The 22,119-nt window shown below is 43.4% G+C and overlaps 1 protein-coding gene across 1 annotated transcript; it reads right to left on the bottom strand.

The window, feature by feature from the left end:
- Positions 1–7,989: 7,989 nt before the first annotated feature.
- LOC129344716 (arylacetamide deacetylase-like 4) lies at positions 7,990–19,404 on the bottom strand. Its single transcript, XM_055001565.1, has 4 exons — positions 19,203–19,404; positions 13,561–13,780; positions 10,974–11,037; positions 7,990–8,770 (listed from the first exon to the last, which is right to left on the bottom strand). The coding sequence occupies exons 1-4, from the start codon at positions 19,377–19,379 to the stop codon at positions 7,990–7,992; spliced, it is 1,242 nt and encodes a 413-aa protein (XP_054857540.1). The 5' UTR covers positions 19,380–19,404.
- Between the last annotated feature and the right edge of the window lie 2,715 nt (positions 19,405–22,119).

The raw sequence follows: 22,119 nt of genomic DNA, 5'->3' as shown, positions 1-22,119 counted from the left end.
CAGGAGAAAAGAGCAAGAGTCCAGTAGCACCTATATGACTAACAAAATTAATGGTAGGGTATGAGCTTTTGTGAGTCACATTTGTGTGCTCATGAAAGCTCATACCCTACCACTAATTTTGTTAGTTGTATAGGTGCTACTGGATTCTTGCTCTTTTCTACTGTCCAGTATACAGTTATGATTGAGGGCGTGGTTGGGGTGGCAGAGTAGAAATAGCATCTGGTTTCATATACTTTCAGACTCAAACTATTTGGTCATTATTCACTAAATATTACATTCACTTACTTACTTACTTCAAGTATACCTTGTGTTTCTCCCCAATGGGGACAGAAAGTGGCTTATTTCATTCTTCTCTTCTCCATTTTCTCATTTCTTCATTTGTGCCTCACCTTCTGGCCCCAAATACTCCTACTGGACAGTTTAAATTCCAGAAAAAGTATGTAACCACAGTTCAAAGCAACAAAGATAGTAAGAAGCAAAAATAAATCCAATTTCAGATCAATAACTGAATCACAGTAATCTCAGAGTTCATAAAAACAGTTTTCATTAGATGCCCACTCCCCCTTGTAAAAAAAAAAAAAACAGCAAAGAAGGTAAAAAGGAGAGCCAGTTTGGTGTAGTGGTTAAGAGCATGGGACTCTAATCTGGAGAGCCAGGTTTGATTCCCCACTCCTCCGCTTGAAGCCAGCTGGGTGACCTTGGGCTAGTCATAGTTCTCTGGAGCTCTCTCAGCCCCACCCACCTCACAGGATTTTGTTGTGGGGATAATAATAACATACTTTCTAAACCACTCTGAGTGGTCATTAAGTTGTCCTGAAGGGTGGTATATAAAGCAAATATTATGATGATTATAATTTTTTTAAATGACGTGTGAATGCAATTCAGTTTTTTTCTTTGCTCAGATGAACTACGTATCGATCTTTTCTGCCTTATGGATACCATTAATTAATTTATTTTATTTATTTATTTTAGACTTTTATTCCACCCTCCCTGTAAGCGGGCTAAGGGCGGATTACATCAAATAAAAACATTTTATACAATTTACATATCATAAAGCAATAAGATAGTTTAAAAATTTCAGACAAAAACATCCTAATAAATATAATGGCTAATATCCCAGACAGCAGCAGTCAATATTCTCTAATTAAAAGCCAGATGGTGGACGACTCTGAAATGGAGAGCTCAGATCTTCTTTTCTCCTCTTTTCAGGCCAGTAGAGGCCCAGCCCAACCTCAACCATATGCCTGGTGGAATATCTCTAACTTGCAGGCCTGGCAGAAAAATAGTAAATCCTGCTGGGCCCTGGTGTCAACAGACAGAGCATTCAACCAAGTTGGAGCCAGGACTGAAAAAGCTCTGGCTCTAGTCAAGGTCAGGTGGGCCTCCCTGGGGCCAGAGATCAACCACAGTTGTTTATCACCTGATAGAAGTGTCCTCTGGAGCACATATGCGGAGAGGCAGCCCCGCATAGATGCTCATCCCAGTCCGCACAGGGCTTTATAGGTTAGTACCAAAACCTTGAATCTGATTCGGTACTCCATTGGCAGCCAATGCAGCTAGCACACTATAGGTGTTATATGCATTCCACTCGATGCTCCCACAATAACATGCACCACTGTATTTTGAACCAGCTGCAATCTCCAGATCAGACTCAAAGGAAGCCCCTCAAAGAGTGAATTTCAGTAATCTAGCCTAGAGGTGACCGTTGCCTGGATCACCGCAGTTACATCACGGGTCGAGAGGTAGGGAACAAGCTGCCTGGTCTGTCTTAGGTGAAAGAAAAAGGACCTGGCAAATGCTGCGACCTGTGCCTCCATTTACAGGGAGGTATCCAGGATCACCTCCCGGCCCCTAACCTTTTGAACTGGTGCAAGCAGCACCCCATTGAGGTTCAGGAGCTAGAGTCCCGAACCTACACACCTGTGACTCAAGTGCAGGACCTCCATCTTTGTAGGATTCAGTTTCAGCCAACTCTGCTCAATCAACCAGTCATGGCTTCAAAAGCACACTCCAGGACATCCAGAGCCAAGTTGGGCCACCCATCCATCATCAGATACAACTGGGTGTCATCTGCATATTGGTCATAGATCCAGAGGATGCATCTGATGAAGACAGCTGTGGCTTTCAAAAGCTTATGCTACAATAAAGTTGGTTAGTCTTAAAGGTGCTGCTGGGCTCTTTACTGTCCGCATATTGGTGACATCCAAGTCCAAAACTTCACACCAACTGGGCAAGGGGGTGCATGTCGATATTAAACAGTAATGGGAAGAGTATTGCCCCATGTGGGACACTACACACCAATGGGTGGCAGGATGAAAACTTCTCCTCTAGCACCACCCTCTGTCCCTGACCATGGAGAAAAGAGACAAGCCACTGCAAGGCAGTCCCCTGTATTCCCACATCGGCAAATCATTATTTATTTAGAAATTATGATAGTACTCAGGAGATAAGTGCTGCATGCATAGTTGGACAAGGGCCCTTCAAAAGCATATCTCTTATTATTTGGGTTTTTACTATTCCAATTAATATTAGGAAATGAGATGTGTAGTGTACTGGGAGTAGAGGTGGGCACGATCCAAAAAAAATTACTTATCAAGCTGATCATGGATCCGCGCCGGCGACGACCCCAAATCACCGATCCACACTGATCATCTCCCATTTCCGATCTGTGGATCGGATCAGGGAGGCCAAAGTGGAGGGGCGCCCAGCTGTTCCCAGCTATGTGGGAAGGTGGGTGGTGGCAGCAACCGCCAGGCCTGGCAGGCACGGGGAGGGGACGTTCACACACACACACACACTTAGAGCAGATGCGGGGGAAAGTTTTTAACCCATCCCTGCCTCTCCAAATAGAGAGAGAGAGACACCCCGTCAACATGTTTCAGCCAGCTTTTTTAAAAAAGCAGGGACAGAATCCTCCATTCCTCCCCACCCAATTTTAAAAGCAAGCAGCCAGTCTTCCAAAAGCATATTTTAAACACACACACAGAGCTGTGAATGAGGTTTTCCCACAAAATACAGTGTTTTAAAAGCAGGTTAAAAATAGAGTGACAGACAGAAAAACTGCCATTCCTCCTACAAAGCCCCGTTGTTTTAAAAAGCAAAAAACGTTTGGAGTGCCCATGGCTACAGAACACCCCCTTTCCCCTCCCTCCCCTGAGTCTCTTCTCCCAACTGGTGGTGAGTGTGTTGCTGCTCCGTGGTTGGAAGGAAGCCCTGCTGATCAAGGAAAGCTGGGCTTCCATTCGCGTTTCCAGGGCTACAGAAGGAGGGCAAACACAGCTTAGGCATTCCCCTGGCTCCATTGCCCCGGGAATAGATTACTGGTGCCTGATTGTCTGCATCCCCGATCAGATCCTGATGGCCCGAATCAAGCCCCGATGAAGCCCCCCCCCCCGAACGCTGGATCGGTCGCTGTGGATGGCACCGGTCCACTGGGTCCCAATCGCGCGAACGCCATTATCGTGGGTATTTTTCTATCGTAATGCTGATCATGCCCATCTCTAACTGGGAGCTTCAAGCAAAAGGCTTTAGTAGCAAGGTTCCCTACAGCTGCATTCCGATTGGCCGTGTTGTTGAGCCAGCCAATCAGGATTCCCCTACAGACAAATGAATAGCTAATAGGGTTTCCGGATACTGGGTGTTTGCTATTGGTTGAGTTTTATTGTGGGCGTATTTTTTGGTGGGGAGTTGAGTGTTCTATAACTGCTGTTTTGATGTTTGTGCTTTGAGTGGTGATGTTCCTGTTAATAAAAAGTTATTGGAAATCACTTGGACCCACTACATAGGAAGATGGAAGCTATGTGAAGCTATGCAATACATGATCATCTTATATAGCCAAGGGGGTAAGGGTATTTTCCAGGGAGAGGTTAAGGTTGTTTGTTGTGGAAGCTGGGGGGTGGTAAGTGTGGAGGTGAAACAGGGAGGGATCTTTGGTAATGAGGGAAGAAACAAGGAGGGATTGGAAGGAAGGGATGGGGAATAGGGAAGGATCTTTTGAAAGCAAAAGCAGTTGGAATGGAATTCCCCTTCCTTGCAACTGTCCTGCCCCCCCAGGACCACGAGTCTTGCAACACCCTCCCGTAATATCACCCTGACTCACACAATCCACAGTTTTTTGTTGTGGGTCCCCTCTTATATACTAATAGCCAAATTGCCTTGACCTGAGAATACTTAAATCTGGAAATTGGAGCCATGAACAAACAAGACAGATCTTCCTATATACCTGAAAAAGGATCCAGCTATAGACTCTTTGACATCCTTGGTCATGAGATTATAAGGGTATTGCAATAACAGTGACCTTTCATAAGCTATTACCTAATTCTTCAAGGGCTGTTTACTCTGCGACTTTCAGACTAGGGAAATCAGCTGGTGGAATATTTATGCTAGAACTCTTCAAAGGGCATTCACAACAAAGAGTTATAAAGGGAGAGTTCAGGGCACTTCAAAATGGTCTTTTTAGCTGTTATCAAGAGAAGAGATCCCCATTTAGGCCTTGATGAACAGTCAAGTTTTCGAATAAATGTCTGGGGATTTTTTCCAGCAAAGTCAAACCAAGGCTTTTTTTTTTTTGAAGTGCAGCATACTTTCTTCGGTGCAAGGACTGGCCCTGGTGCTGCCTTTCACCCTCCCCTTTATTCTCCTGCATCCTGATTGGTTGAACAGCAACCCATCCATTTTTTTCCTTAGTATTTTTTAAAAAATTAATAGCAACATTGCAACTGCTGGGGACAGGGAGCGGTAATACTGCGAACCCAAAAAGTCTGCAGGATAGCCTGAATCCCACTTGGTATTTTAAAGTTTTCACCTGTACTTCTTGTACTTTTTAGCCTATGCTTTCTGGCATTTTTTAAAAAAATTAAGCAGCAACGTTGCAACGTTGCAACAGTGGTACCATTAAAAAAGACAAAAAAACCTTGTAATTTTCAAGCAAACTGAATATTCTTCAGCAGATCAGTAAACGAAACAGTCATGATCTCAGTAGATCAGTTAACAAAAGTGACGTGTCCTCAAAGCCCACAGAAGAAATCGGGCATTTTTCTAGTGCAGAAATAAAAAACAGACATGACTTGGGTTCAACTCCCTCAAAGTGGTCCTTTGGTCCATTATATCTACAAGACTGCCTCTCTCCCTATATGCCACCAGAGCAATTTTGCTCATCTGAACAGGGCCTTCTGCAGGTACCACCTTTCACATGGGCAAAATGAACAGCTGCCTGTACATGGGCATTCTCTGAGGTGGCTCACACTTTATGGAATGGTCTACCTGAAGAGGCTAGGAAAGCTCACACTCTCCTGGCTTTTTGTTAATGATGCAAAACTGAACCGTTCAAGAGGGCTTTTTACTCAGATGGAAGAGCTGTGCTGTAAGAAAATGGTTTCAAGAGATCCATCAGCAAAGGGATAAGGAAGGACCACAGACTTCACTCCTCTTGCTGTAACCAGTGATGCACCATAGACTTCACTACTGTTGCTATAAGTACGATCTTACTAGGTAGTTCCTATGTCGTTTAATATATCAGTCATGAAATTTGTCTGTGCTGTTTCAACATTGTCAAATCTTTAAAACTTTCTTTTCATTCTTTCTTTCCTTCTCTTTAAATCTTGCAAATTGCATGTATGTGCTCATTACACAAATCTCTTGATATTGGATGTACTGAATCACACTATGTAATCTGCCTTGAGTCTCAGTGATAAATACAAACTATAAATGACATAAATAAAATAAATAAATAATAATAAAATTAAGTACCTATACAGCACCACTGGATTGAGGGTTCCTGGGCCCATATATGACCTTTTCGCACAATGGTGGTGAAAAGAACCATTAAATCATAGCTGACATTTGGCTACCCCTGGTGGGGTTCTCATGGCAAGAGACAGCCAAGCTACAAGTGACGCCTGACACAGGTTGGACACTTGTCAGCTTCCCTCAAGTTTTGATGGGAAATGTAGGCATCCTGGTCTTGCAGCTGTAATGGAGAGCCAAGTTGTAAAACCAGGATGCCTACATTTCCCATCAAAACTTGAGGTAAGTGACTTTTTTCATGTGGAGAACACGATCATTTTTGTAAGTTTTCCTGAGAACTGAAGTCCGAGTGTCCTTCCCCTCTCTGTTAGAATCACTGCCTGAAGAGCCAGAGAAAGCTGGTGGCAGCAGCAGCTTTTGCAAATCGTTCCTCCAGTCACAAGCCTGCTCTCAACGATCTTTGGGGGTGGGCAGCTGCAGCTTTCTCCCTGAGTGTCCTGCTTGGCTTCACCGACATGTCAGCTTTCTCCAGAGCAGCTCCCTGGGAGCAGTGTCAAAACTTATTAAACAATGGAGATGTACAGTTTGCCCTGATGGAACCCTTTGACATTCTGGATTACTCTTTTGATATGGTTGCATGCTTCAGAATAGCAACCATTCAAAACTGAGAACCAAATTTGTGTAATACCTTTTGGACATCCAAAAGGAGTAATACCTTGAATCACTAGATGGCATCAAAACCCCACTCAATCCTTGACTACATCAGTAACCAATGGGGAAAAGCAATAATATTGTGTCCTTCTCTTTCTCTTCTTCCATTCCAGCTTCTTGCATTCTTACTTCCCCTCTCCCTTTGCAAGGGGGAAAGGGGTTACAAGTAACTTTATGATAGTAGATGGAAGAAGGGGGGAAAGTCTGGAGAGTAGATAAGAGATGTTCAGCACATGGAAAAGTGAGAGGAGGAAACACAGAGGTTGTTTGAGCATAGGCTGTTACTTTAAGCTGCTCCTTCAGCAGCCCAACATCTTGCCCATCCCCCTGAAGTGGCTCATTGCCCTCTACCTGCTGTGAGAGATGTACTGCACTGAGCCATCTGCCATCCTCCTCTTTGCTGCCATCTGTCATCTTGCAGCATCTCCTCAACTCTGTGCCCCCCATGCCCCAGTACCTTCTCAATCTCTTGGGCCAGCCCTGGATGGGTTACAATTAGACATGGGCATGAACAGAAAAAAAATGAACATGGTGTTCGTTGTTTGTTGCCATCCACAAACAATGAACAATGAACACTGAGGAACATGACCTGTTCATGAACATGTTCATTGTTCGTTGTTCGTTGTTCGTTGTTCGTTGTTCGTTGTTCGTTGTTCGTTGTTCGTTGTTCATTGTTCGTTGTTCGTTGTTCGTTGTTCGTTGTTTGTTCGTTGTTCGTTGTTCATGGGGGGCAGCAGGCTCTCCTCCAGCCACCAAGATCCCTACTGCACTACTCCCAGAAACCTTACCTGAGCAGGCAGCAGGAAAGGTACCAGTGATAAATAATAGCTTGGCCTAGAGCCTAGCAGCAGCCCTGGAACTTGAAGAGGTAGATCCCTATCCCACCACACACAAAGAAAATTCAAGCTCCAATGCACTCTCCCTGTCTCTCTCTCAAAATGCCAACAGCAACTGTCTCTCCCTCACTGTCTGCAAAACCAGAGCTGGGAGCCCCCCTCCCCCCTGCTCTTTGCTTCCTTGTAGCAAATTTGGAGCTCCACACTTGAAAGGAAGACCTGCCAATCAAGCTAAATTGGGTTTAGATTGGGGTTTCCAGGGCAACAGCAGGAGTGCAGACAGAGTTCAGACAGTCCCTGCCTCCGGTTGCCAAGGGAATTGATTACAGGTGCCAGACTGGCTTGATGAACAGCAACGAACAGCAACGAACATGGCTTGCAACGACCACCTGTTTGTTTAGAATGGGGCCTCACGAACAGCTTGTTCGCAACCAGCTGATTGGGCTGTTCGTGGCTTTTTTTAGTTCATATTGCTGTTCCTGCCCATCTCTACTGACAACCACTAGATTTCATCCTGCCTTCCCAAATATTTGGAATTTCAGTTTTGCTTTATCCAGAATGGTTCAGAGAAGATTTTCAAATAAATAACATCAGAAATAGACTATACAATTAAAAGGACATGCAGGACTTCTTTTCCCAGATTTCTGAAGTTATTCCTGTAAAAGAATACAAGAATATCTCTGCAGCGGAAAGTGGTTTATTTTGATAATCCATGTAGAAAATGTATCACATTCTCCATAGCGATTTGTGTGCCTTGGAATTGTAATGGCCCATAGTCAATTACAAAGGCTATTCCATGGAAACCATCTTTAAGGTGATGCCAAGTTACTCGCACGCCGTTGTCTTCTAACCGTTTCTTGTACAACAGTCCATCATCCCTGACAACATCATATTCACACGTTAAAATGTAAGCCTCAGGAACTTGGCGTATAATCTCATCTTCAGCTATAAGTGGGGAATATTTTGACTGAAAACCTGGTTGGCACAGTTGATAAAGCTCCTCTGAAAATGGAGCCGGCTCTGCTGGCACATAGCCTCTGACTTTAAACTCATCTGGAACGTGATCAGCACTAATCCATTTCTTGTATTTCACTCTTAGCTTCTCAGGAACGTGAGCGTTCTTCATAATTCCTGCAACACCATCAGTCTTCGGGTAGAAATATGAGAGACCTAGACTAATGGCCCGTTTCTTGAACAAAATGGGAATGGAATGGTTTTGCTGATAGGATGGCAAACTAAAGTCCAGTGCCTGGAGGAATGGATAAAGCAAGATCTGGGCTCGGGGCCTTGGGAGATCTGTTCTGGACACCAGATCTTGACAAATTCCTGCGGCTAATGTAGCTCCACTGCTGTCTCCACCAATGACAATGGAGTTAGGATCCACTCCGTAATCCTTTGCATTCTTCAAAAAGTATATTATAGCCGTGAAACAGTCCTGAATCTGAATTGGAGGTCGATACTCAGGAGATAAGCGATATCTAAAAAAAAAATAGACCGTCTAAATTCACCATCCCCTTATACAATAAGATAGCATCTAGCTAAATACTGTCCTTTTACTCTTACGACGCTGTCTGGTGAATCCATTTCTTAACAGTATATTACTCTTGGATTTTACTCATGTTTTTGCAATGGTAAAATATTGTAGGAAAAGGGTGGCAACTCTGTGTAGGATCTCCCTAGGAGGGCTGCCTTCCTTCCCCATGGTGTCCCAAAGCAAAATACCCAACTGGGATGGGAATCCTCACTTGCCAGGGTAACACGCCTCCACCACCCTCTCTTACTAGCCCACAGCTTGAGGCTGAGAGGCAAATCTCAAGCCTTTTGGCACTAACCAACCAGAAATCAACCTTACAAGGTGGGCATCCTGCAGGCTGAGTCCAGAACACATATTACTCGGGTAGCTGATGGCAAATTGGCCAAGGTACCAGATGCAGATTGAAGCAGTAACCCTCAATAACTCCACACAAATATAGTTAATACAATTTATTAAAGAAAGTGCAGTGTGCCAATTATAAGATCATATAAAAGTTTGCGTGGAAGGAAGGCAGCATGGTACAGCCCGATCTTGTCAGATCTTGTCAGCTAAGCAGGGTTGGACGGGAGACCACCAAGGAAGACTCTGTAGAGGAAGGCAATGGCAAACCACCACTGCTTCTGACTCGTCTTGAAAGCCCCAGCAGGGGTCGCCATAAGTCAGTGTAACTTGATGACATTTTACACACATAGAAGTATGCAAACAGGAGTAGCAAAATAACAGTGGCTAGACAGCTAAGCTAACATACCCTCAAAATGTATGAACCTAAACTAGAGGTTACTTTTCAGGCAGGTCAGAAAATCCAACATGGCTTTAAGATGTTATGTCCAAGAGACAAATTTGAAATAATGGCTCCTCCGGGGTTGAATCAGGACATAGGATTATTCTTGCATTACAGATGCTAATTTTACACACTTTGCACCCTTGTTCTAGCCAAATAATTACAACATGTTTTATATCCAGCTTTCTGGCAATCTAATTTGCAATACCTTTCCCACCCTCCTACCTTTTTCCACGCCATGTATCTGACAAAGGGAGCCCTGACTGTCAAAAGCTCATACCCTGGAAATCTCGTTGGTCTCTAAGCCAGTGCTACTGGCTCCGAATCTTGTTCTTCTACTACAGACCAACATGGCTACCAATCTGAAACTATCTTCTCTCTATTGATTCCTATAAGGGCAAAATTCCTACTCTTACAATGACACTAACAATAAATATTTGTTACCTTTCCAATGAAACCTCTTTGCCATCCCTCCTCCTTGTGGTCTATTGTTTGTTTCCTTTCAAAAAGAGAGGAGTAGGGGTATGCGCTTCGGGTTTTTGATTCGGGTTTTTACCCAAATTGGGCCAATTTGGAAAGATTCAAGGTTCCCAAATTGGCCCCAGCATTGCTGAGCTGATTTGGGAATCCTGAAGCAAAGCTTCCCTAAACAATTTATATAGCTTCAGGAAGTTTTGGGCAAAGAGTAATTGTTTTCCCGCTTTGGGTAAATCCAAAGTGGGAAACCCGAACATTTTTTGGGTGCACTGCACACCCCTAGTGAGGAGGGCTTTCTCTGCAGAAAATCTGCCCAACCCATCCTCTTCTGTCCTACAGTTTTCCCATTATTTCTTGTGGTGCACTTGGCGGGGGAGGGAGGGCTCATTTGGCTGTTTTTCAACCAAATTACACCCAAATGGCCTGGGAGTAGGCTGCCTGTCCAGTAAGACCCCTCAGTTTCAAGTACATTGGACCAAGCTGTCTAGTTCTATGGTTCAAAGAGGGCTTTGAGAATTTCCCAGTCATCTTGGAGCTGTGTTACTTTTCCAGAAAATTATGATAGCAACCTGGAATATTGATTTTATCGTATGTTTTCAGCTTGGGGATTTCATAATGCACACCCCTAATGCACACTATTTCTTCCTTTGGGGTGAGTGGTTAAGGACAGCTCTATCTCCTGCTCCCATTTGGGGTGGGAAACTGACATTAGCCCTGTGAACATTGACAAAATTATTCTAAATACCAGGAATATTGTCAGAGAGATAATCAGGTCAATAGCTGAGCATTTCTCTATGATCTCTCTTTTTTCAGAAACCTTTCAGGGATAATGGCTCTCAGACTCTACTTCTAAGGTTGTTTTGTGATGGCACCTGTTGAAGTTACTTACCCGATGTTCACGACCACTGAATTGCTTTCTCGAGCCAAGTAGCGGCACACCCTTTCATATGATCCTGGAAAACAAAAGGTTTTTTTCCCCTGAAGATTACTTAGGTCCTATGAGGGGCTGCGGGTCAGCAATACAGAATCTGTTTTGCATGGAGAAGGTACCAGGTCCGAGCACTGACATCTTCAGTCAAAAAGATCAGGCAGAAGGTGATGTAACCTGTCTCAACCTGAGTTCCTGGAGTGTCTGCTCTTACTAGACAATATTACTCTTAGTATACACAGTACTGCCCATAACTATGTAAAAATGGTCTGATTCAACGTAAGGCAGATCTATGGGCTCACATTAGGGACAGAAGGAAAACAGTTCCAAGTAGACTTCTCCTGTGAAGATACTGCCTGCCATCAAGTCAGCTGGCCCTCTTGGAAGAAATGTGTGTCAAGAGCTACCCTACTATCCTTAACTCTCTGCTCCCCAATTATCCAGGAGACAGGTGCTTCTGGCAATAATTTCTTGTCTGGCCCATCACCACCACCACCACCACCACCACCAAAGAGACAACAATACACCTTGATGGAAGGTACATCAAAGGATATTGGTCTTCTGGTATGACCATCTCCTGTGGACATTGAGTATGCTCCAATGAAGTCAGCTAGATTGCCCTGGAGTAGAAGATCTACACATAGAAGCCCATAAATGCTTGGATTGTGTCCCAGGGTATGGGAAGCATGTGATACAGCAACTTCGTTGAAGCTAAAAGGATATTAGTCTCCTTGCTTGCTACATGAACACATGTAGCAAACTTACACTGATTCAGACCGTTGGGCTATCGAGGTCAAAACGAAGGGAGCTTTTACTCTCAATTCGAAAGCTCATACCTTGGAAATCTAGTTGCTTTGGGACCCAAATTTTGCTCTTCTGTGACAGATTAACACAGCTACACACCCGAAACTAAGATCAGTACTGTCTACTCTGACTGATAGCAGCTCTCTAGGGTATCAGAAACACATTTTTCATATTGCTGAGTTGGAGATGTTTTCCCACCAAGCTGCAGACCCTTTCGGGCCTGTTCCTCCTGGATAAGAGACCTCTTCAAAATCCTATATAAGTTACATTGAACTCCATCATGAAACAAATGTGAGATATAAAAGCAATAAAAAGAACTTTGCTGAAAGGGATTTTATGAAAACCTGGTTTCTGACCTGGGTTCTCCTTGCTTGGGATGAAACAGCAGCTATACTCATGAAACGATAGAAGCGTTCCCCTGAAAACTGACACCTGTTTTTGTATCAGTTGCAAATTAATAACATCATTATTTGTAAAGTGGATAAACGATGTAAAAGAAGACGGTTGTTGTGGATTGTTGTGGATGTAAAAGAAGAAAATGGGTTGGGGAAGCTTAGCAATAAAAATGGGAGGCTAAATGAAAAAAAGATCACAACAATATAATTCAACAACAATAACAATATTAACAACAACATTCGATTTATATATCGCCCTTCAGGACAACTTAACATCCACTCAGAGCAGTTTACAAAGTGTGTTATTATTATCCCCAAAACAATCACCCCTGTGAGGTGAGTGGGGCTGAGAGAGCTCCTGGAAGCTGTAACTGACCCAAGGTCATCCAGCTAGTTTCAAGTGGAGGAGTGAGGAATCAAACCTGGTACTCCAGATTAGAGTCCTGATACTCTTAACCACTACACCAAACAGGAAAGGACAAAGAACATGAAGTGCCCTGAGGGATTATATCAAGCCTCTATCTACAGGAAACAAAATGCTTGATAGGCCAACGGTCTGATTCAGTGTATGAGAGGAGAAAAAAAGAAGTTGAGAGGAGAAAAAAAGTTGTTGTAATATTTGTAAGCTGACTTGATACCTAAATGGTGGGCAAGGAGGCATATAAATTTTTGAAATGCATAATAAATAAGTCATGAGCTCCATGGAAGAAAATCATGGAAGAAAATGACTGAAGAACAAAGTAGATGCAGCTGGATTCATTTTCATCCCCTCCCCCATCCCCCTTCATTGCTGAAAGTCCCTTCAAAACTTCTTGGAAGTGTGAGACATGATGAATTTTGGCACTGTATCTAGACATTTCAATAGAATTGTTATACCATTACTGTGGGCACCATTGTATCCTTTTTTAAAAAGTCAACAGGAGCTTGAACTGTGAACTGAGAGAACCAGTTTGGTGTAGTGGTTAAGAGCAGCAGGACTCTAAACTGGAGAACTGATTTTGATTCCCCACTCCTCTTATTGGAGCCAGCTGGGTAACTTTGGGTCAGTCACAGCTCTCTCAGAGCTCTCTCAGTCCTACCTACCTCGCAGGGTGTCTTTTTGTAGGGATAATAATGACATATTTTGTAAACCGCTTTGAGTATGGAATTAAGTTGTAGTATATAAGCACAAGGTTGTTGTTGTTATTAACTAAAGCTAAACTATATACAGGTAATGGAGGACAAAGATTATTACTTTTCACCTCTGATAGAGTATTAGAAAACACTCAGAACCCTTGAAGTCAAAGTTTCCTGCTAAATTTTCTAAAGAAACAGAATGAAAAATTGTAAACTCCCTGAAAGGGTCTTACGAAGGCTTCCAATCTGGCCAACTCCGCCGTGGAGATAGATTAATCCTCTCCTGTTTCCAGCAGGTGATGGTGTCTTGGGCCAATAAACTCTTACGGGCACATGTTCAAAAAACATGTTCTTGATGAGTAGCTTTGAATCTTTCATTGGTGGGATCCCATCGAATGAAATTCTCAAAAATTTAATCTTACTGCATACGCCAAGTTTCTCCAGAAATAAGCCCTTTTTGGAGAAAATAATAGGGAAGAAAAATCAGTATTTTGCTGATACCAAGACATTTCAACATTTGAAACAAAAGGACAAAAATTCATCTTCCTCTTGCAAAGAGACTGAAGATGGAAACAGTCCATCACAACTAAAGATGGGCATGAACTGGTAAAATTCTGAACCATTTGGTTCATGGTTCATCATGTTTCACGAACCATGAATCATGAACTTTCACGAACTTGCCCCTGTTCATGAACCGGTTCATTCGGTTCATGAAAACGTCACTTCTGGGTCAGCAGAAGGTCTGCAGAGAGCGAATCCCCCCCACTGTTGCCTAGGAAACTGATTGATCAGCGCCAGGCTGTTTGCAGTGACAACCAAAATACGAACCAAACAAACTGGGCTAAAATTCATCATGGTTCATGAGAAATGGGCTCCCATGAACCACCAGTTCGCAAACCATGAACCGGCCCAGTTCGTGATGATCTTTGGTTCGCATTTCAGTCCGTACCCTCCTCTAATCCCAACACTTAGAATAGATGGCATGAAGGCATGACATCACCTAGCTTCATGGTGAGCTTAGTTTGTACACTTCTGTTTAATATTTGTTCTAAATCCATCTATCCTAGGCTCTGACTCATCAGAAGAGTCTCTGCTTTGTATGCAGAAAGTCCCAGGTTCAATCCCCAGCACCTCCAGTTAAAAGGACCAGGCAATAGGTGATGGGAAAAATATCTGCCTATGATCCTAGACAGCTGCTGCCAGTCAGAATAGAAAATACTGAGCTTGATAGACCAAGGGAACAATGCAGAGTAGTGTAAGGAAGCTTTGTCTGTATGTATTCAAAATGTGTATGTTGTCAGGGTCTGTCATGCTAGGAGAAAGCAACCTAAGTAACGCCATATTAATTCCTGTAGTTGTTTAGTCTTTCTCTTCCTCCAGGTTCCTTCAAGTGCTGGGAGTCTTCGCCACTCTGCTGCAGAACTCCGCATTTTCCATGGGAAAGGATGCTGCATTTTATCTGTTTTCTTCTCTGTCGACCTTGATGAGCCAGCATTCCCACAGAGAAGCATCCTGCTATGTGAACTCTGGGGGGAGGCTGGGATCTGAGGATTTGATGTGTAGCAACTTTCATTTTGTAACTCATTCCTAACAAAGCTTGTGTTCAGCTAGGACTATCTTGGTTCTAGAGTGTGGACCTCTGGGCCTGAATGCTGTCTTTCTAATAAACCTTTTGAAATCAAGAGACTTTGGCTTCTTGCAGAAGGGAAGAGAGCAGACTCTGGCTAACTGGGATGCCACAGCCTGACATATGTTGCCTCTTCAGACCTGCTCAATGGGGTTCACAAACAATAAAGCAAAACCAAGCAAATACACAATAAAAAACAACATACAGGAGTTTGTCATTTAATTCCTTGCTTTTAAATGCATTTTTAACCCATTTTCTGTCCTGGCATCCAAAACGATGTACAGTTTTAAAGGTTTTTTAATAAATAAAATAATGTAAAACAGGGATGAGAGAATTCCCTTTGAGTCTATGCTAGGGATCACAGTCTCCACATCAACAAAAACCATGTGGAGTGAGTGCTCTGAAAAGGAGACCAAATGGTGAAATTGTGCGTAAATGCTGGCTGGATCCAACACAATGACTCATCACACAAGATTGAATGGCTTATTTTGAATAGCTTGTTTTTATTATTGTGGTAATCTTAACAGTAAGGTCCCTTGAGCAGGACCCTGAAGAAGCAGCATAGAAATATCCTTAAAAAAATAAATGTACATTGCAACGTTACACTCTTCTAGGTCCACTGGACTCAACGAGCTTAGAAGGGCTTAACTCTGCTTCAGATTGTACTGTTAGTTTACAAGCTTACGCATGCTGTTTCTGAAGCAAAACTAACTGAATGCAATGCTATCCACTCCCAAGTAAATGTGCAGATGATTACATGCACAGCTAACCTACATTGTGGCGTGGATAATTATATCATCAGCATGTGGTTAAACCACAGAGGATCTTTTACAATCTGTGATCCTGCATTGACTTCAAACGTATGCCTTTCTTCTTTACTCCTGGCAAAGGAAAAATACCAGGAGACAAATGCAGGGACAGTTCAAAAGGAGGAGAGCAAGAAGGCAAGAAAGCATAAATAAGTAACAGAGGAATTATTTAAGCAGTAGCTGATTTATCACTTAGAAGGAGGAGGAGGAGGAGGAGGAGGAGGAGGAGTTGTTTTTACTCTGCCCTTCACTACACAAAGGAGTCTTGCAGCAGCTTACAATCACCTTCCCTTCCTTTCCCCACAACAAACACTGTGTGAGGAAGATGGGGCTGAGTGAGAGAGCTGTGACTGGCCCAAGGTCACCCAGCTGGCTTCAAGCAGAGGAGTGGAGAATCAAGCCTGGCTCTCCAGATTAGAGTCCTGCCGCTCTTAACCACTACACCAGACTGGCTCATTCAAATGATGAACAAAAACATAAAGTTAAAAAAGAAAGGCAGAAGGGGGCAAAAAAAGGCCCCAATTAAAAACCCAAGGAGGAAGATGCATTCTAAAATTTCCTGTTTGATGTTCTGAATCATGAGTGTGAAACTTTTTGGCCCCAAGTGCAATATATATATTGCAGTATATATATATATATATATTGCAGTATCTACTGGGGAAGATCTTAATGTGATAGCAAACAAATATGGGTGGATAAGGATTGGCTGAATGTACTCAGAGCAAGCCAAAGCCCATTGATGCTGCCGACATAAATATAAATAAAACAAATTACGACTCAGCTGACAACTGGAGAGATCTCAGAGGTGATGGATAGACAGTAGGGTATAACATATGCTTGTTACCTGCACTGCTGGTCCTTGCAGTATTGCCAGTGCCTCAATCGCTTGGGCTCTGGTGCTGAGGAAAACGGTTTGGTGTGCCACTGTTATCACATGTGATGGGGGCTGCCTTCCCCCATTCTAAACACAGTGATAAACAAACATGCAAACATAGAGTGGAAATAAATGTTACCTAGGGAGGCTCAAGTGCGGGAGTTTATGTGTGGTCCTCAATTCACATGCAGGTTGTCTCTTACTCGGCATATGTGAATGCCACTTTCACGAGAGCTCCCTTTGAGTGATTGCATCTGCAAGTGAATACGAACTCTGTTTTCTCAGAGAGACGTCTCAGGGATGGAAACCATAGAGCAAGTTCTGAAGGCTCCTTTGACTTGCCAATTTGCATTTATTTAAGATGTGAGAAAGTGTCAAGATCTGCATTTCAATGAATGGAGGTGGGAGGTGGAGAAAACTGGGAATGTGGCAGTTGTAAACAGAGATGTTCCTTGTCAGAGATTAACTACAGGGGTAGCAAAGAAAGCAAAGCAGAGATATTGAATGTGTGAATGTACTCACATGGAGCAAATGGATATGTGACTGTGGGAGCAAGTGCATGGGAATTTGGAAGGGGGACACAAGAAATGAGGTGGACTTGAGCATCCCTAGGTATTGTGTATTTCCACCCATAGAGGGACCTATAATTGACACAGAGAACAAGCAAGTCTACTCAGAATCCTACTCAAGTCTATTCAGTGGGGTTCACTTCCAGGAAAGCATTCTTAGGATTGCACTGGGGTTTACTTAAATTGGATCTAAATTAAAGATTTCATGCAACAGCATTTTTTAAAAAATGTTTATCTCACAGGATAATTAAAAGAAAAGGAGGAGTTCCTTTCCTTCTCTCAAATTGTCAGCGTGCCTGTCGATGCAGATTTACTCCTATAAAAATCAGTTTAAAACTGGGGCTGCACAACACTCAAGGGCCTTTTGCTATACAATGAATGGAAAAGATAAGAACGCACATTTTCTTTCACTAGTTGTGAACATGGGAGTTATGAAAGCAAAACAGTGGTAGTGGAAGAAAGTTGCGGGCGGCAAATTGCATTGGAATCAGACCGAGCTGTTTCCCGACAATCTGGAATGCAGCTTCTATTTCCAAAATTTGAACCAGAATTCTGATGAGGTCAGAACAAGTCTGTCATCCTCCCTGGTGGGAACAAAATAAAAAGAGGTGCCCCCGGGTAAGGCTAGAACTAAGATTCTAAGTGGGTACCCCGCAGGTGTAAATCATATCAATTCATCGAAGATATCAATGTACTCAATATTTAGGTAAAGGTAAAGGTGTAAGCACCGAGTCATTACTGACCCTTGGGGGGATGTCGTATCACGACATTTTCTTGGTAGACTTTTTTACGGGATGGTTTGTCATTGCCTTCCTCAATCATCTACACTTTACCCCCAGGAAACTGGGTACTCATTTTACCAGCCTCGGAAGGATGGAAGGCTGAGTCAACCTTGAGCCGGCTACCTGAACCCAGCGTCCGCTGGGATCGAACTCAGGTCGTGAGCAGAGCTTGGACTGCAGTACTGCAGCTTACCACTCTGCGCCACGGGGCTCTTGCTCAATATTTACCTGTTTTAAATGAATCCAAGTGCTAAGTGCTTGCAGTAGATAACCTGTCCTGTATTCCACAACATACATACTCATATCATCTCAATAAATATTAATGAATACATCCGTCAGTTAATACTCAATAAATACTGTAACAAATATAATTTACGGCTGTTAATTGTTGCTGCCAAGCTTATCCAATATATATGACGTTAATCCATCTCTTCTTTCTTGCAGGTATGCAAGGATGGGAATCTCAGAACAGTTTATGACATAGATGGAGGTAAGGGAAGGTGAGTGTAATTATATCTTAACTTCAGGTCAATGCTAATAGTAGTTGATGGCAGGGGAGCCCCCTCCACCAGCAGAAACTTCCTACTGCCACACAACTGGCTGGGAGGGGGGCAAAAGGGCGAGAAACTCTGGAGGAGATGACACATGATACAACATGTTGATTTCACTCCCATGTTCTTGGGAGTGAAATCAGCGCATTGCTGGAGGATGTCAAGGACGTTCTAACTGTTGCGTAAAATTCTATGGTTTAACCATACTTAGAGCATCCCCAGCGTCCCCCAGCAACATGCTGACATTACTTTTGGGTGCACAGGGAGTGATGTTAGCTCGTTGCCAGTAACATTATTACATCAACAGCAAGCCTCCCCTTCAGTAAGTTCCCCCTGTGTTAGAATACCCAACTTTTAATCCCCTTCCCTGATAATTTACCTGGGAGTGGCCTTGGTGGGAGAGTCTGAATGAAGGTTTGTCTGAGAATCCTCCCTCCCCTTTCTAAGCACTACAATGGAAGTATCCCAGACACCAGGTATTCTGGAAAATGTTGTTTTCCCAAGGCATCTCGGCACTTCATATAGATGCAACATATCCTGAAGCTGGGACTTTCTGCTTGCAGTGCATACAGTCTCATGCTGAACCACAGCTCCAGCACATCACATGCTGTGTATACAAACCAATAAAAAGCCCACTCTATGTTGAAAACAGGCAATACTTACCAGTCCAAAGGAAAAATTCATAATCAAATTAAATGCTCGTAGTTTCCCACCCTCTTTCATTCCAGCAGGGATATGCGTCCTTGTGAAATCATAATAAACTGTCCATGCCAACAGCAAAGATATCAAGAAAATACAGGTATATGATACTAGCATCCATAGAATTTCAGCAAAAGCCATATCTCACTTTTTAAAAAAAAGGCAACCACAGATGTCCCTTGTCCAGTAACAACCGAAGTTCTGCCACATTTAAGATGTCTTCATTAGTGATGAGTGAGACTTAAGGAAGAAAAAACACCCTCTGCCACCCACATAGGTATTAACTGGGATCAGGATTAATTAAATACATCATTTCTATAGCGCTTATGTACCGCAACATTCTTGATTTCTGAAGTATATGTTTGACAAGGAGCATTGAATCTCAAAACCCACTCACGTTTCGTCACCTTCATGTTAGTATGCCTCTTCTCCAGAATCGTAAAGCAAGCTCTGCAATTTGATTGATCGACTGATTGATTTTGCATTTTAGGGAACATAGCAGAGCTTTTTTTCAGCCAGAACGCGGTGGAACGGAGTTCCGGCATCTCTTGCCCCGGGTGCAAAATTCTGAGGGGCTGTTTGGTGCTGCATGGAGATCCAGCATGAGTGGCTCCTTGAGGAGGGGAGGCTGGATCGTTGTGAGGAATGGGTCTCCCCAATAGATATGAGGGACTCGCCTCGGGTGCCCTGAGGAGGGTATAGAGGCAGGGCTGGAGAAATTTTGCGTCTCTCAGAATTTTGCTCCCCAGGCAAGAGTTCATGACTATTGTGATAAGTATGATCCCACAGGGTAGTTCTTTTGCCATTTAATACCACTACCACCCCACAAGGTAGGGGATTCTGTCTCACAGTTGATGTAAGTCCGTAACGCATGAAAATAATATTATTTCAAAGAATCCCATGTGTTTCTCCCTCATTTCCCTCGTTCCACCACCTCTTTCCCCAGAAAAAAAGCCCCGGAACAGAGTATGGAATTCTGTAGGTGGTGGTAACAATCAATGTTTATAAATAGAGTCTTGGGTTCAACATAATCTTCTGAGGGAGAAACTTCCAAGGAAATTAAGATAACTCATCGCTTAACATTTCCTTCTCCGCCCACTCTTTTCATTCATGGTCTTAAATTTCTCACCCCTGCTGTGACTTAATCCATGCTTTAATGCACAATTATGTGCCTGGTCATGGCTTCTGATTGGTTGGAGGGCATGTGGCTACCAGCCATGCTCCATCTCCTCTGCTGGTATCTTTAGAAAAGTGGGGCAGGCAAACCCAGTTTCTCTCTAGACGTGCAGGTTTTAAAAGAGTTGGGTCTGGGGCTCCCCACAGCCACACAGCAGCTGCGAGGAGTGGCCTTTTAAAAATAAAGGAGAGCCCAAATGGACTCAGAGTATGGGGGAGGAAGGGCTGCAGCATTTCCCCTCAAACCATTTTCCTGTGTCAAAGCACCACAGGGGGAGGATATTTCTCAGGACACAAGGAAGAAGCCCTTATGCACTTCTCTCGTATTTCTTGGGCGTTTCTCTACATAAGACACGATGGACTATGATTTCACTGGGCTTAGATTGGAGTAACTCTGCTTAGAATTTCACTGTAAGTCTTCACCTAGGGACTCCGTCTTGGACACATGTTGAGGAACAATGGGAAAGTTCCAAAACTGAGAATTAAGGTAATGGGGGATTTTTTAAATGCTGCAACTTCAAGGATTACCAGCCTATCTTAATTAGAGTTTAGGATTTACAGAGTAATGTGTTTTTACTTTTTCTTTATATCCTTACTCAACTCAATGCTTGCGGAAACCATATGTACTTTTTTATTTTTGTTTATTAAACTTATAATTTGAATGCTGAAAGCCTGATCCCTATAAAACACATCACACTTATTTGGTCTTGCTATCTGAAGAGAGGTAAAGGGGCAGTGGGTGAGCTCACCATCCTTTCAGCACAATAGCTTAAAATTGCAGAGATGCGGGTTATCATCCTCACACTAGCTAGTACGAGAGAAGTGGGACAGGTGGCAAATAGGTGGATCCTCTAAACAAAAATGCAGATAGAGAGTGCTAGATATACAAATACATCTAGTAGGTAAAAAGGTAAAGGTGCAAGCACCGAGTCATTACTGACCCATGGGGGGGGGGCGGGAACGTTGCATCATGCTGTTTTCTTGGCAGACTTTTTATGGGGTGGTTTGCCATTGCCTTCCCCAGTCATCTACACTTTACCCTCAGGAAACTGAGTACTCATTTTACTGACCTTGGAAGGATGCAAGGCTGAGTCAACCTTGAGCCGGCTACCTGAACCCAGCTTCCACCAGGATCGAACTCAGGTTGTGAGCAGAGCTTGGGCTGCAGTACTGCCACTTACCACTCTGCTCCATGGGGCTCTTGGCATCTAGTAGGATAAGCTCTCAGATTTCTTGGTGGCAGCATTTACTTCCCAGTGAAAAGTTTGGTAAACCCTGAGAGTAAGGGGGAGGGGTGTTATTGTCAGGCAGAGGACTGGGATAACTGGGGGAGGGTTGATCTCCCAGGACCCGAGGGAATGGGACTTGTGAGCTCATTCTTTCACATATCATTGAGGGAGGCATCCATTATGTTACTAGAGAGCATAAACACCAACAACATCTGCCCACAAGATGAACAGTATGGCATGGGGAATATTGCCTTTATATACCACTGCACTAGGGTTGCCAGGTCCCTATACCCTTCTAGTGGAAGGGGGGGGCTGACACTTAGCTTGCGCTGGCGGTGTGCTTTCTTTTTGTGCATGTGCAAAGCATGCATACAGTCTGGCAGCCACATATGAGGTCCCTCCCAGAAGTGATGTCATGCTGGCCACAGAAGCACCCGTGCGGGGCTGATTCTGCACATTTGTGCCAAAATTGGCCC

Source organism: Eublepharis macularius, chromosome 17, assembly GCF_028583425.1.
Source record: "Eublepharis macularius isolate TG4126 chromosome 17, MPM_Emac_v1.0, whole genome shotgun sequence".
NCBI classification, from domain to species: Eukaryota; Metazoa; Chordata; class Lepidosauria; order Squamata; family Eublepharidae; genus Eublepharis; species Eublepharis macularius.
Note: the sequence above shows the minus strand (reverse complement) of the source record. Positions and strands in the feature narration are given on the sequence as shown.

Coding starts and splice junctions, on each gene's coding strand:
- LOC129344716 (XM_055001565.1), bottom strand. CDS start 19,379: ATGGCTTTTGCTGAAATTCTATGGATGCTAGTATCATATACCTGTATT. Junction 13,781..19,202: donor TGAATTTTTCCTTTGGACTG/GTAAGTATTGCC, acceptor TTCTCCAAAAAG/GGCTTATTTCTGGAGAAACT. Junction 11,038..13,560: donor TGGCCAGATTGGAAGCCTTC/GTAAGACCCTTT, acceptor TTTGTTTTCCAG/GATCATATGAAAGGGTGTGC.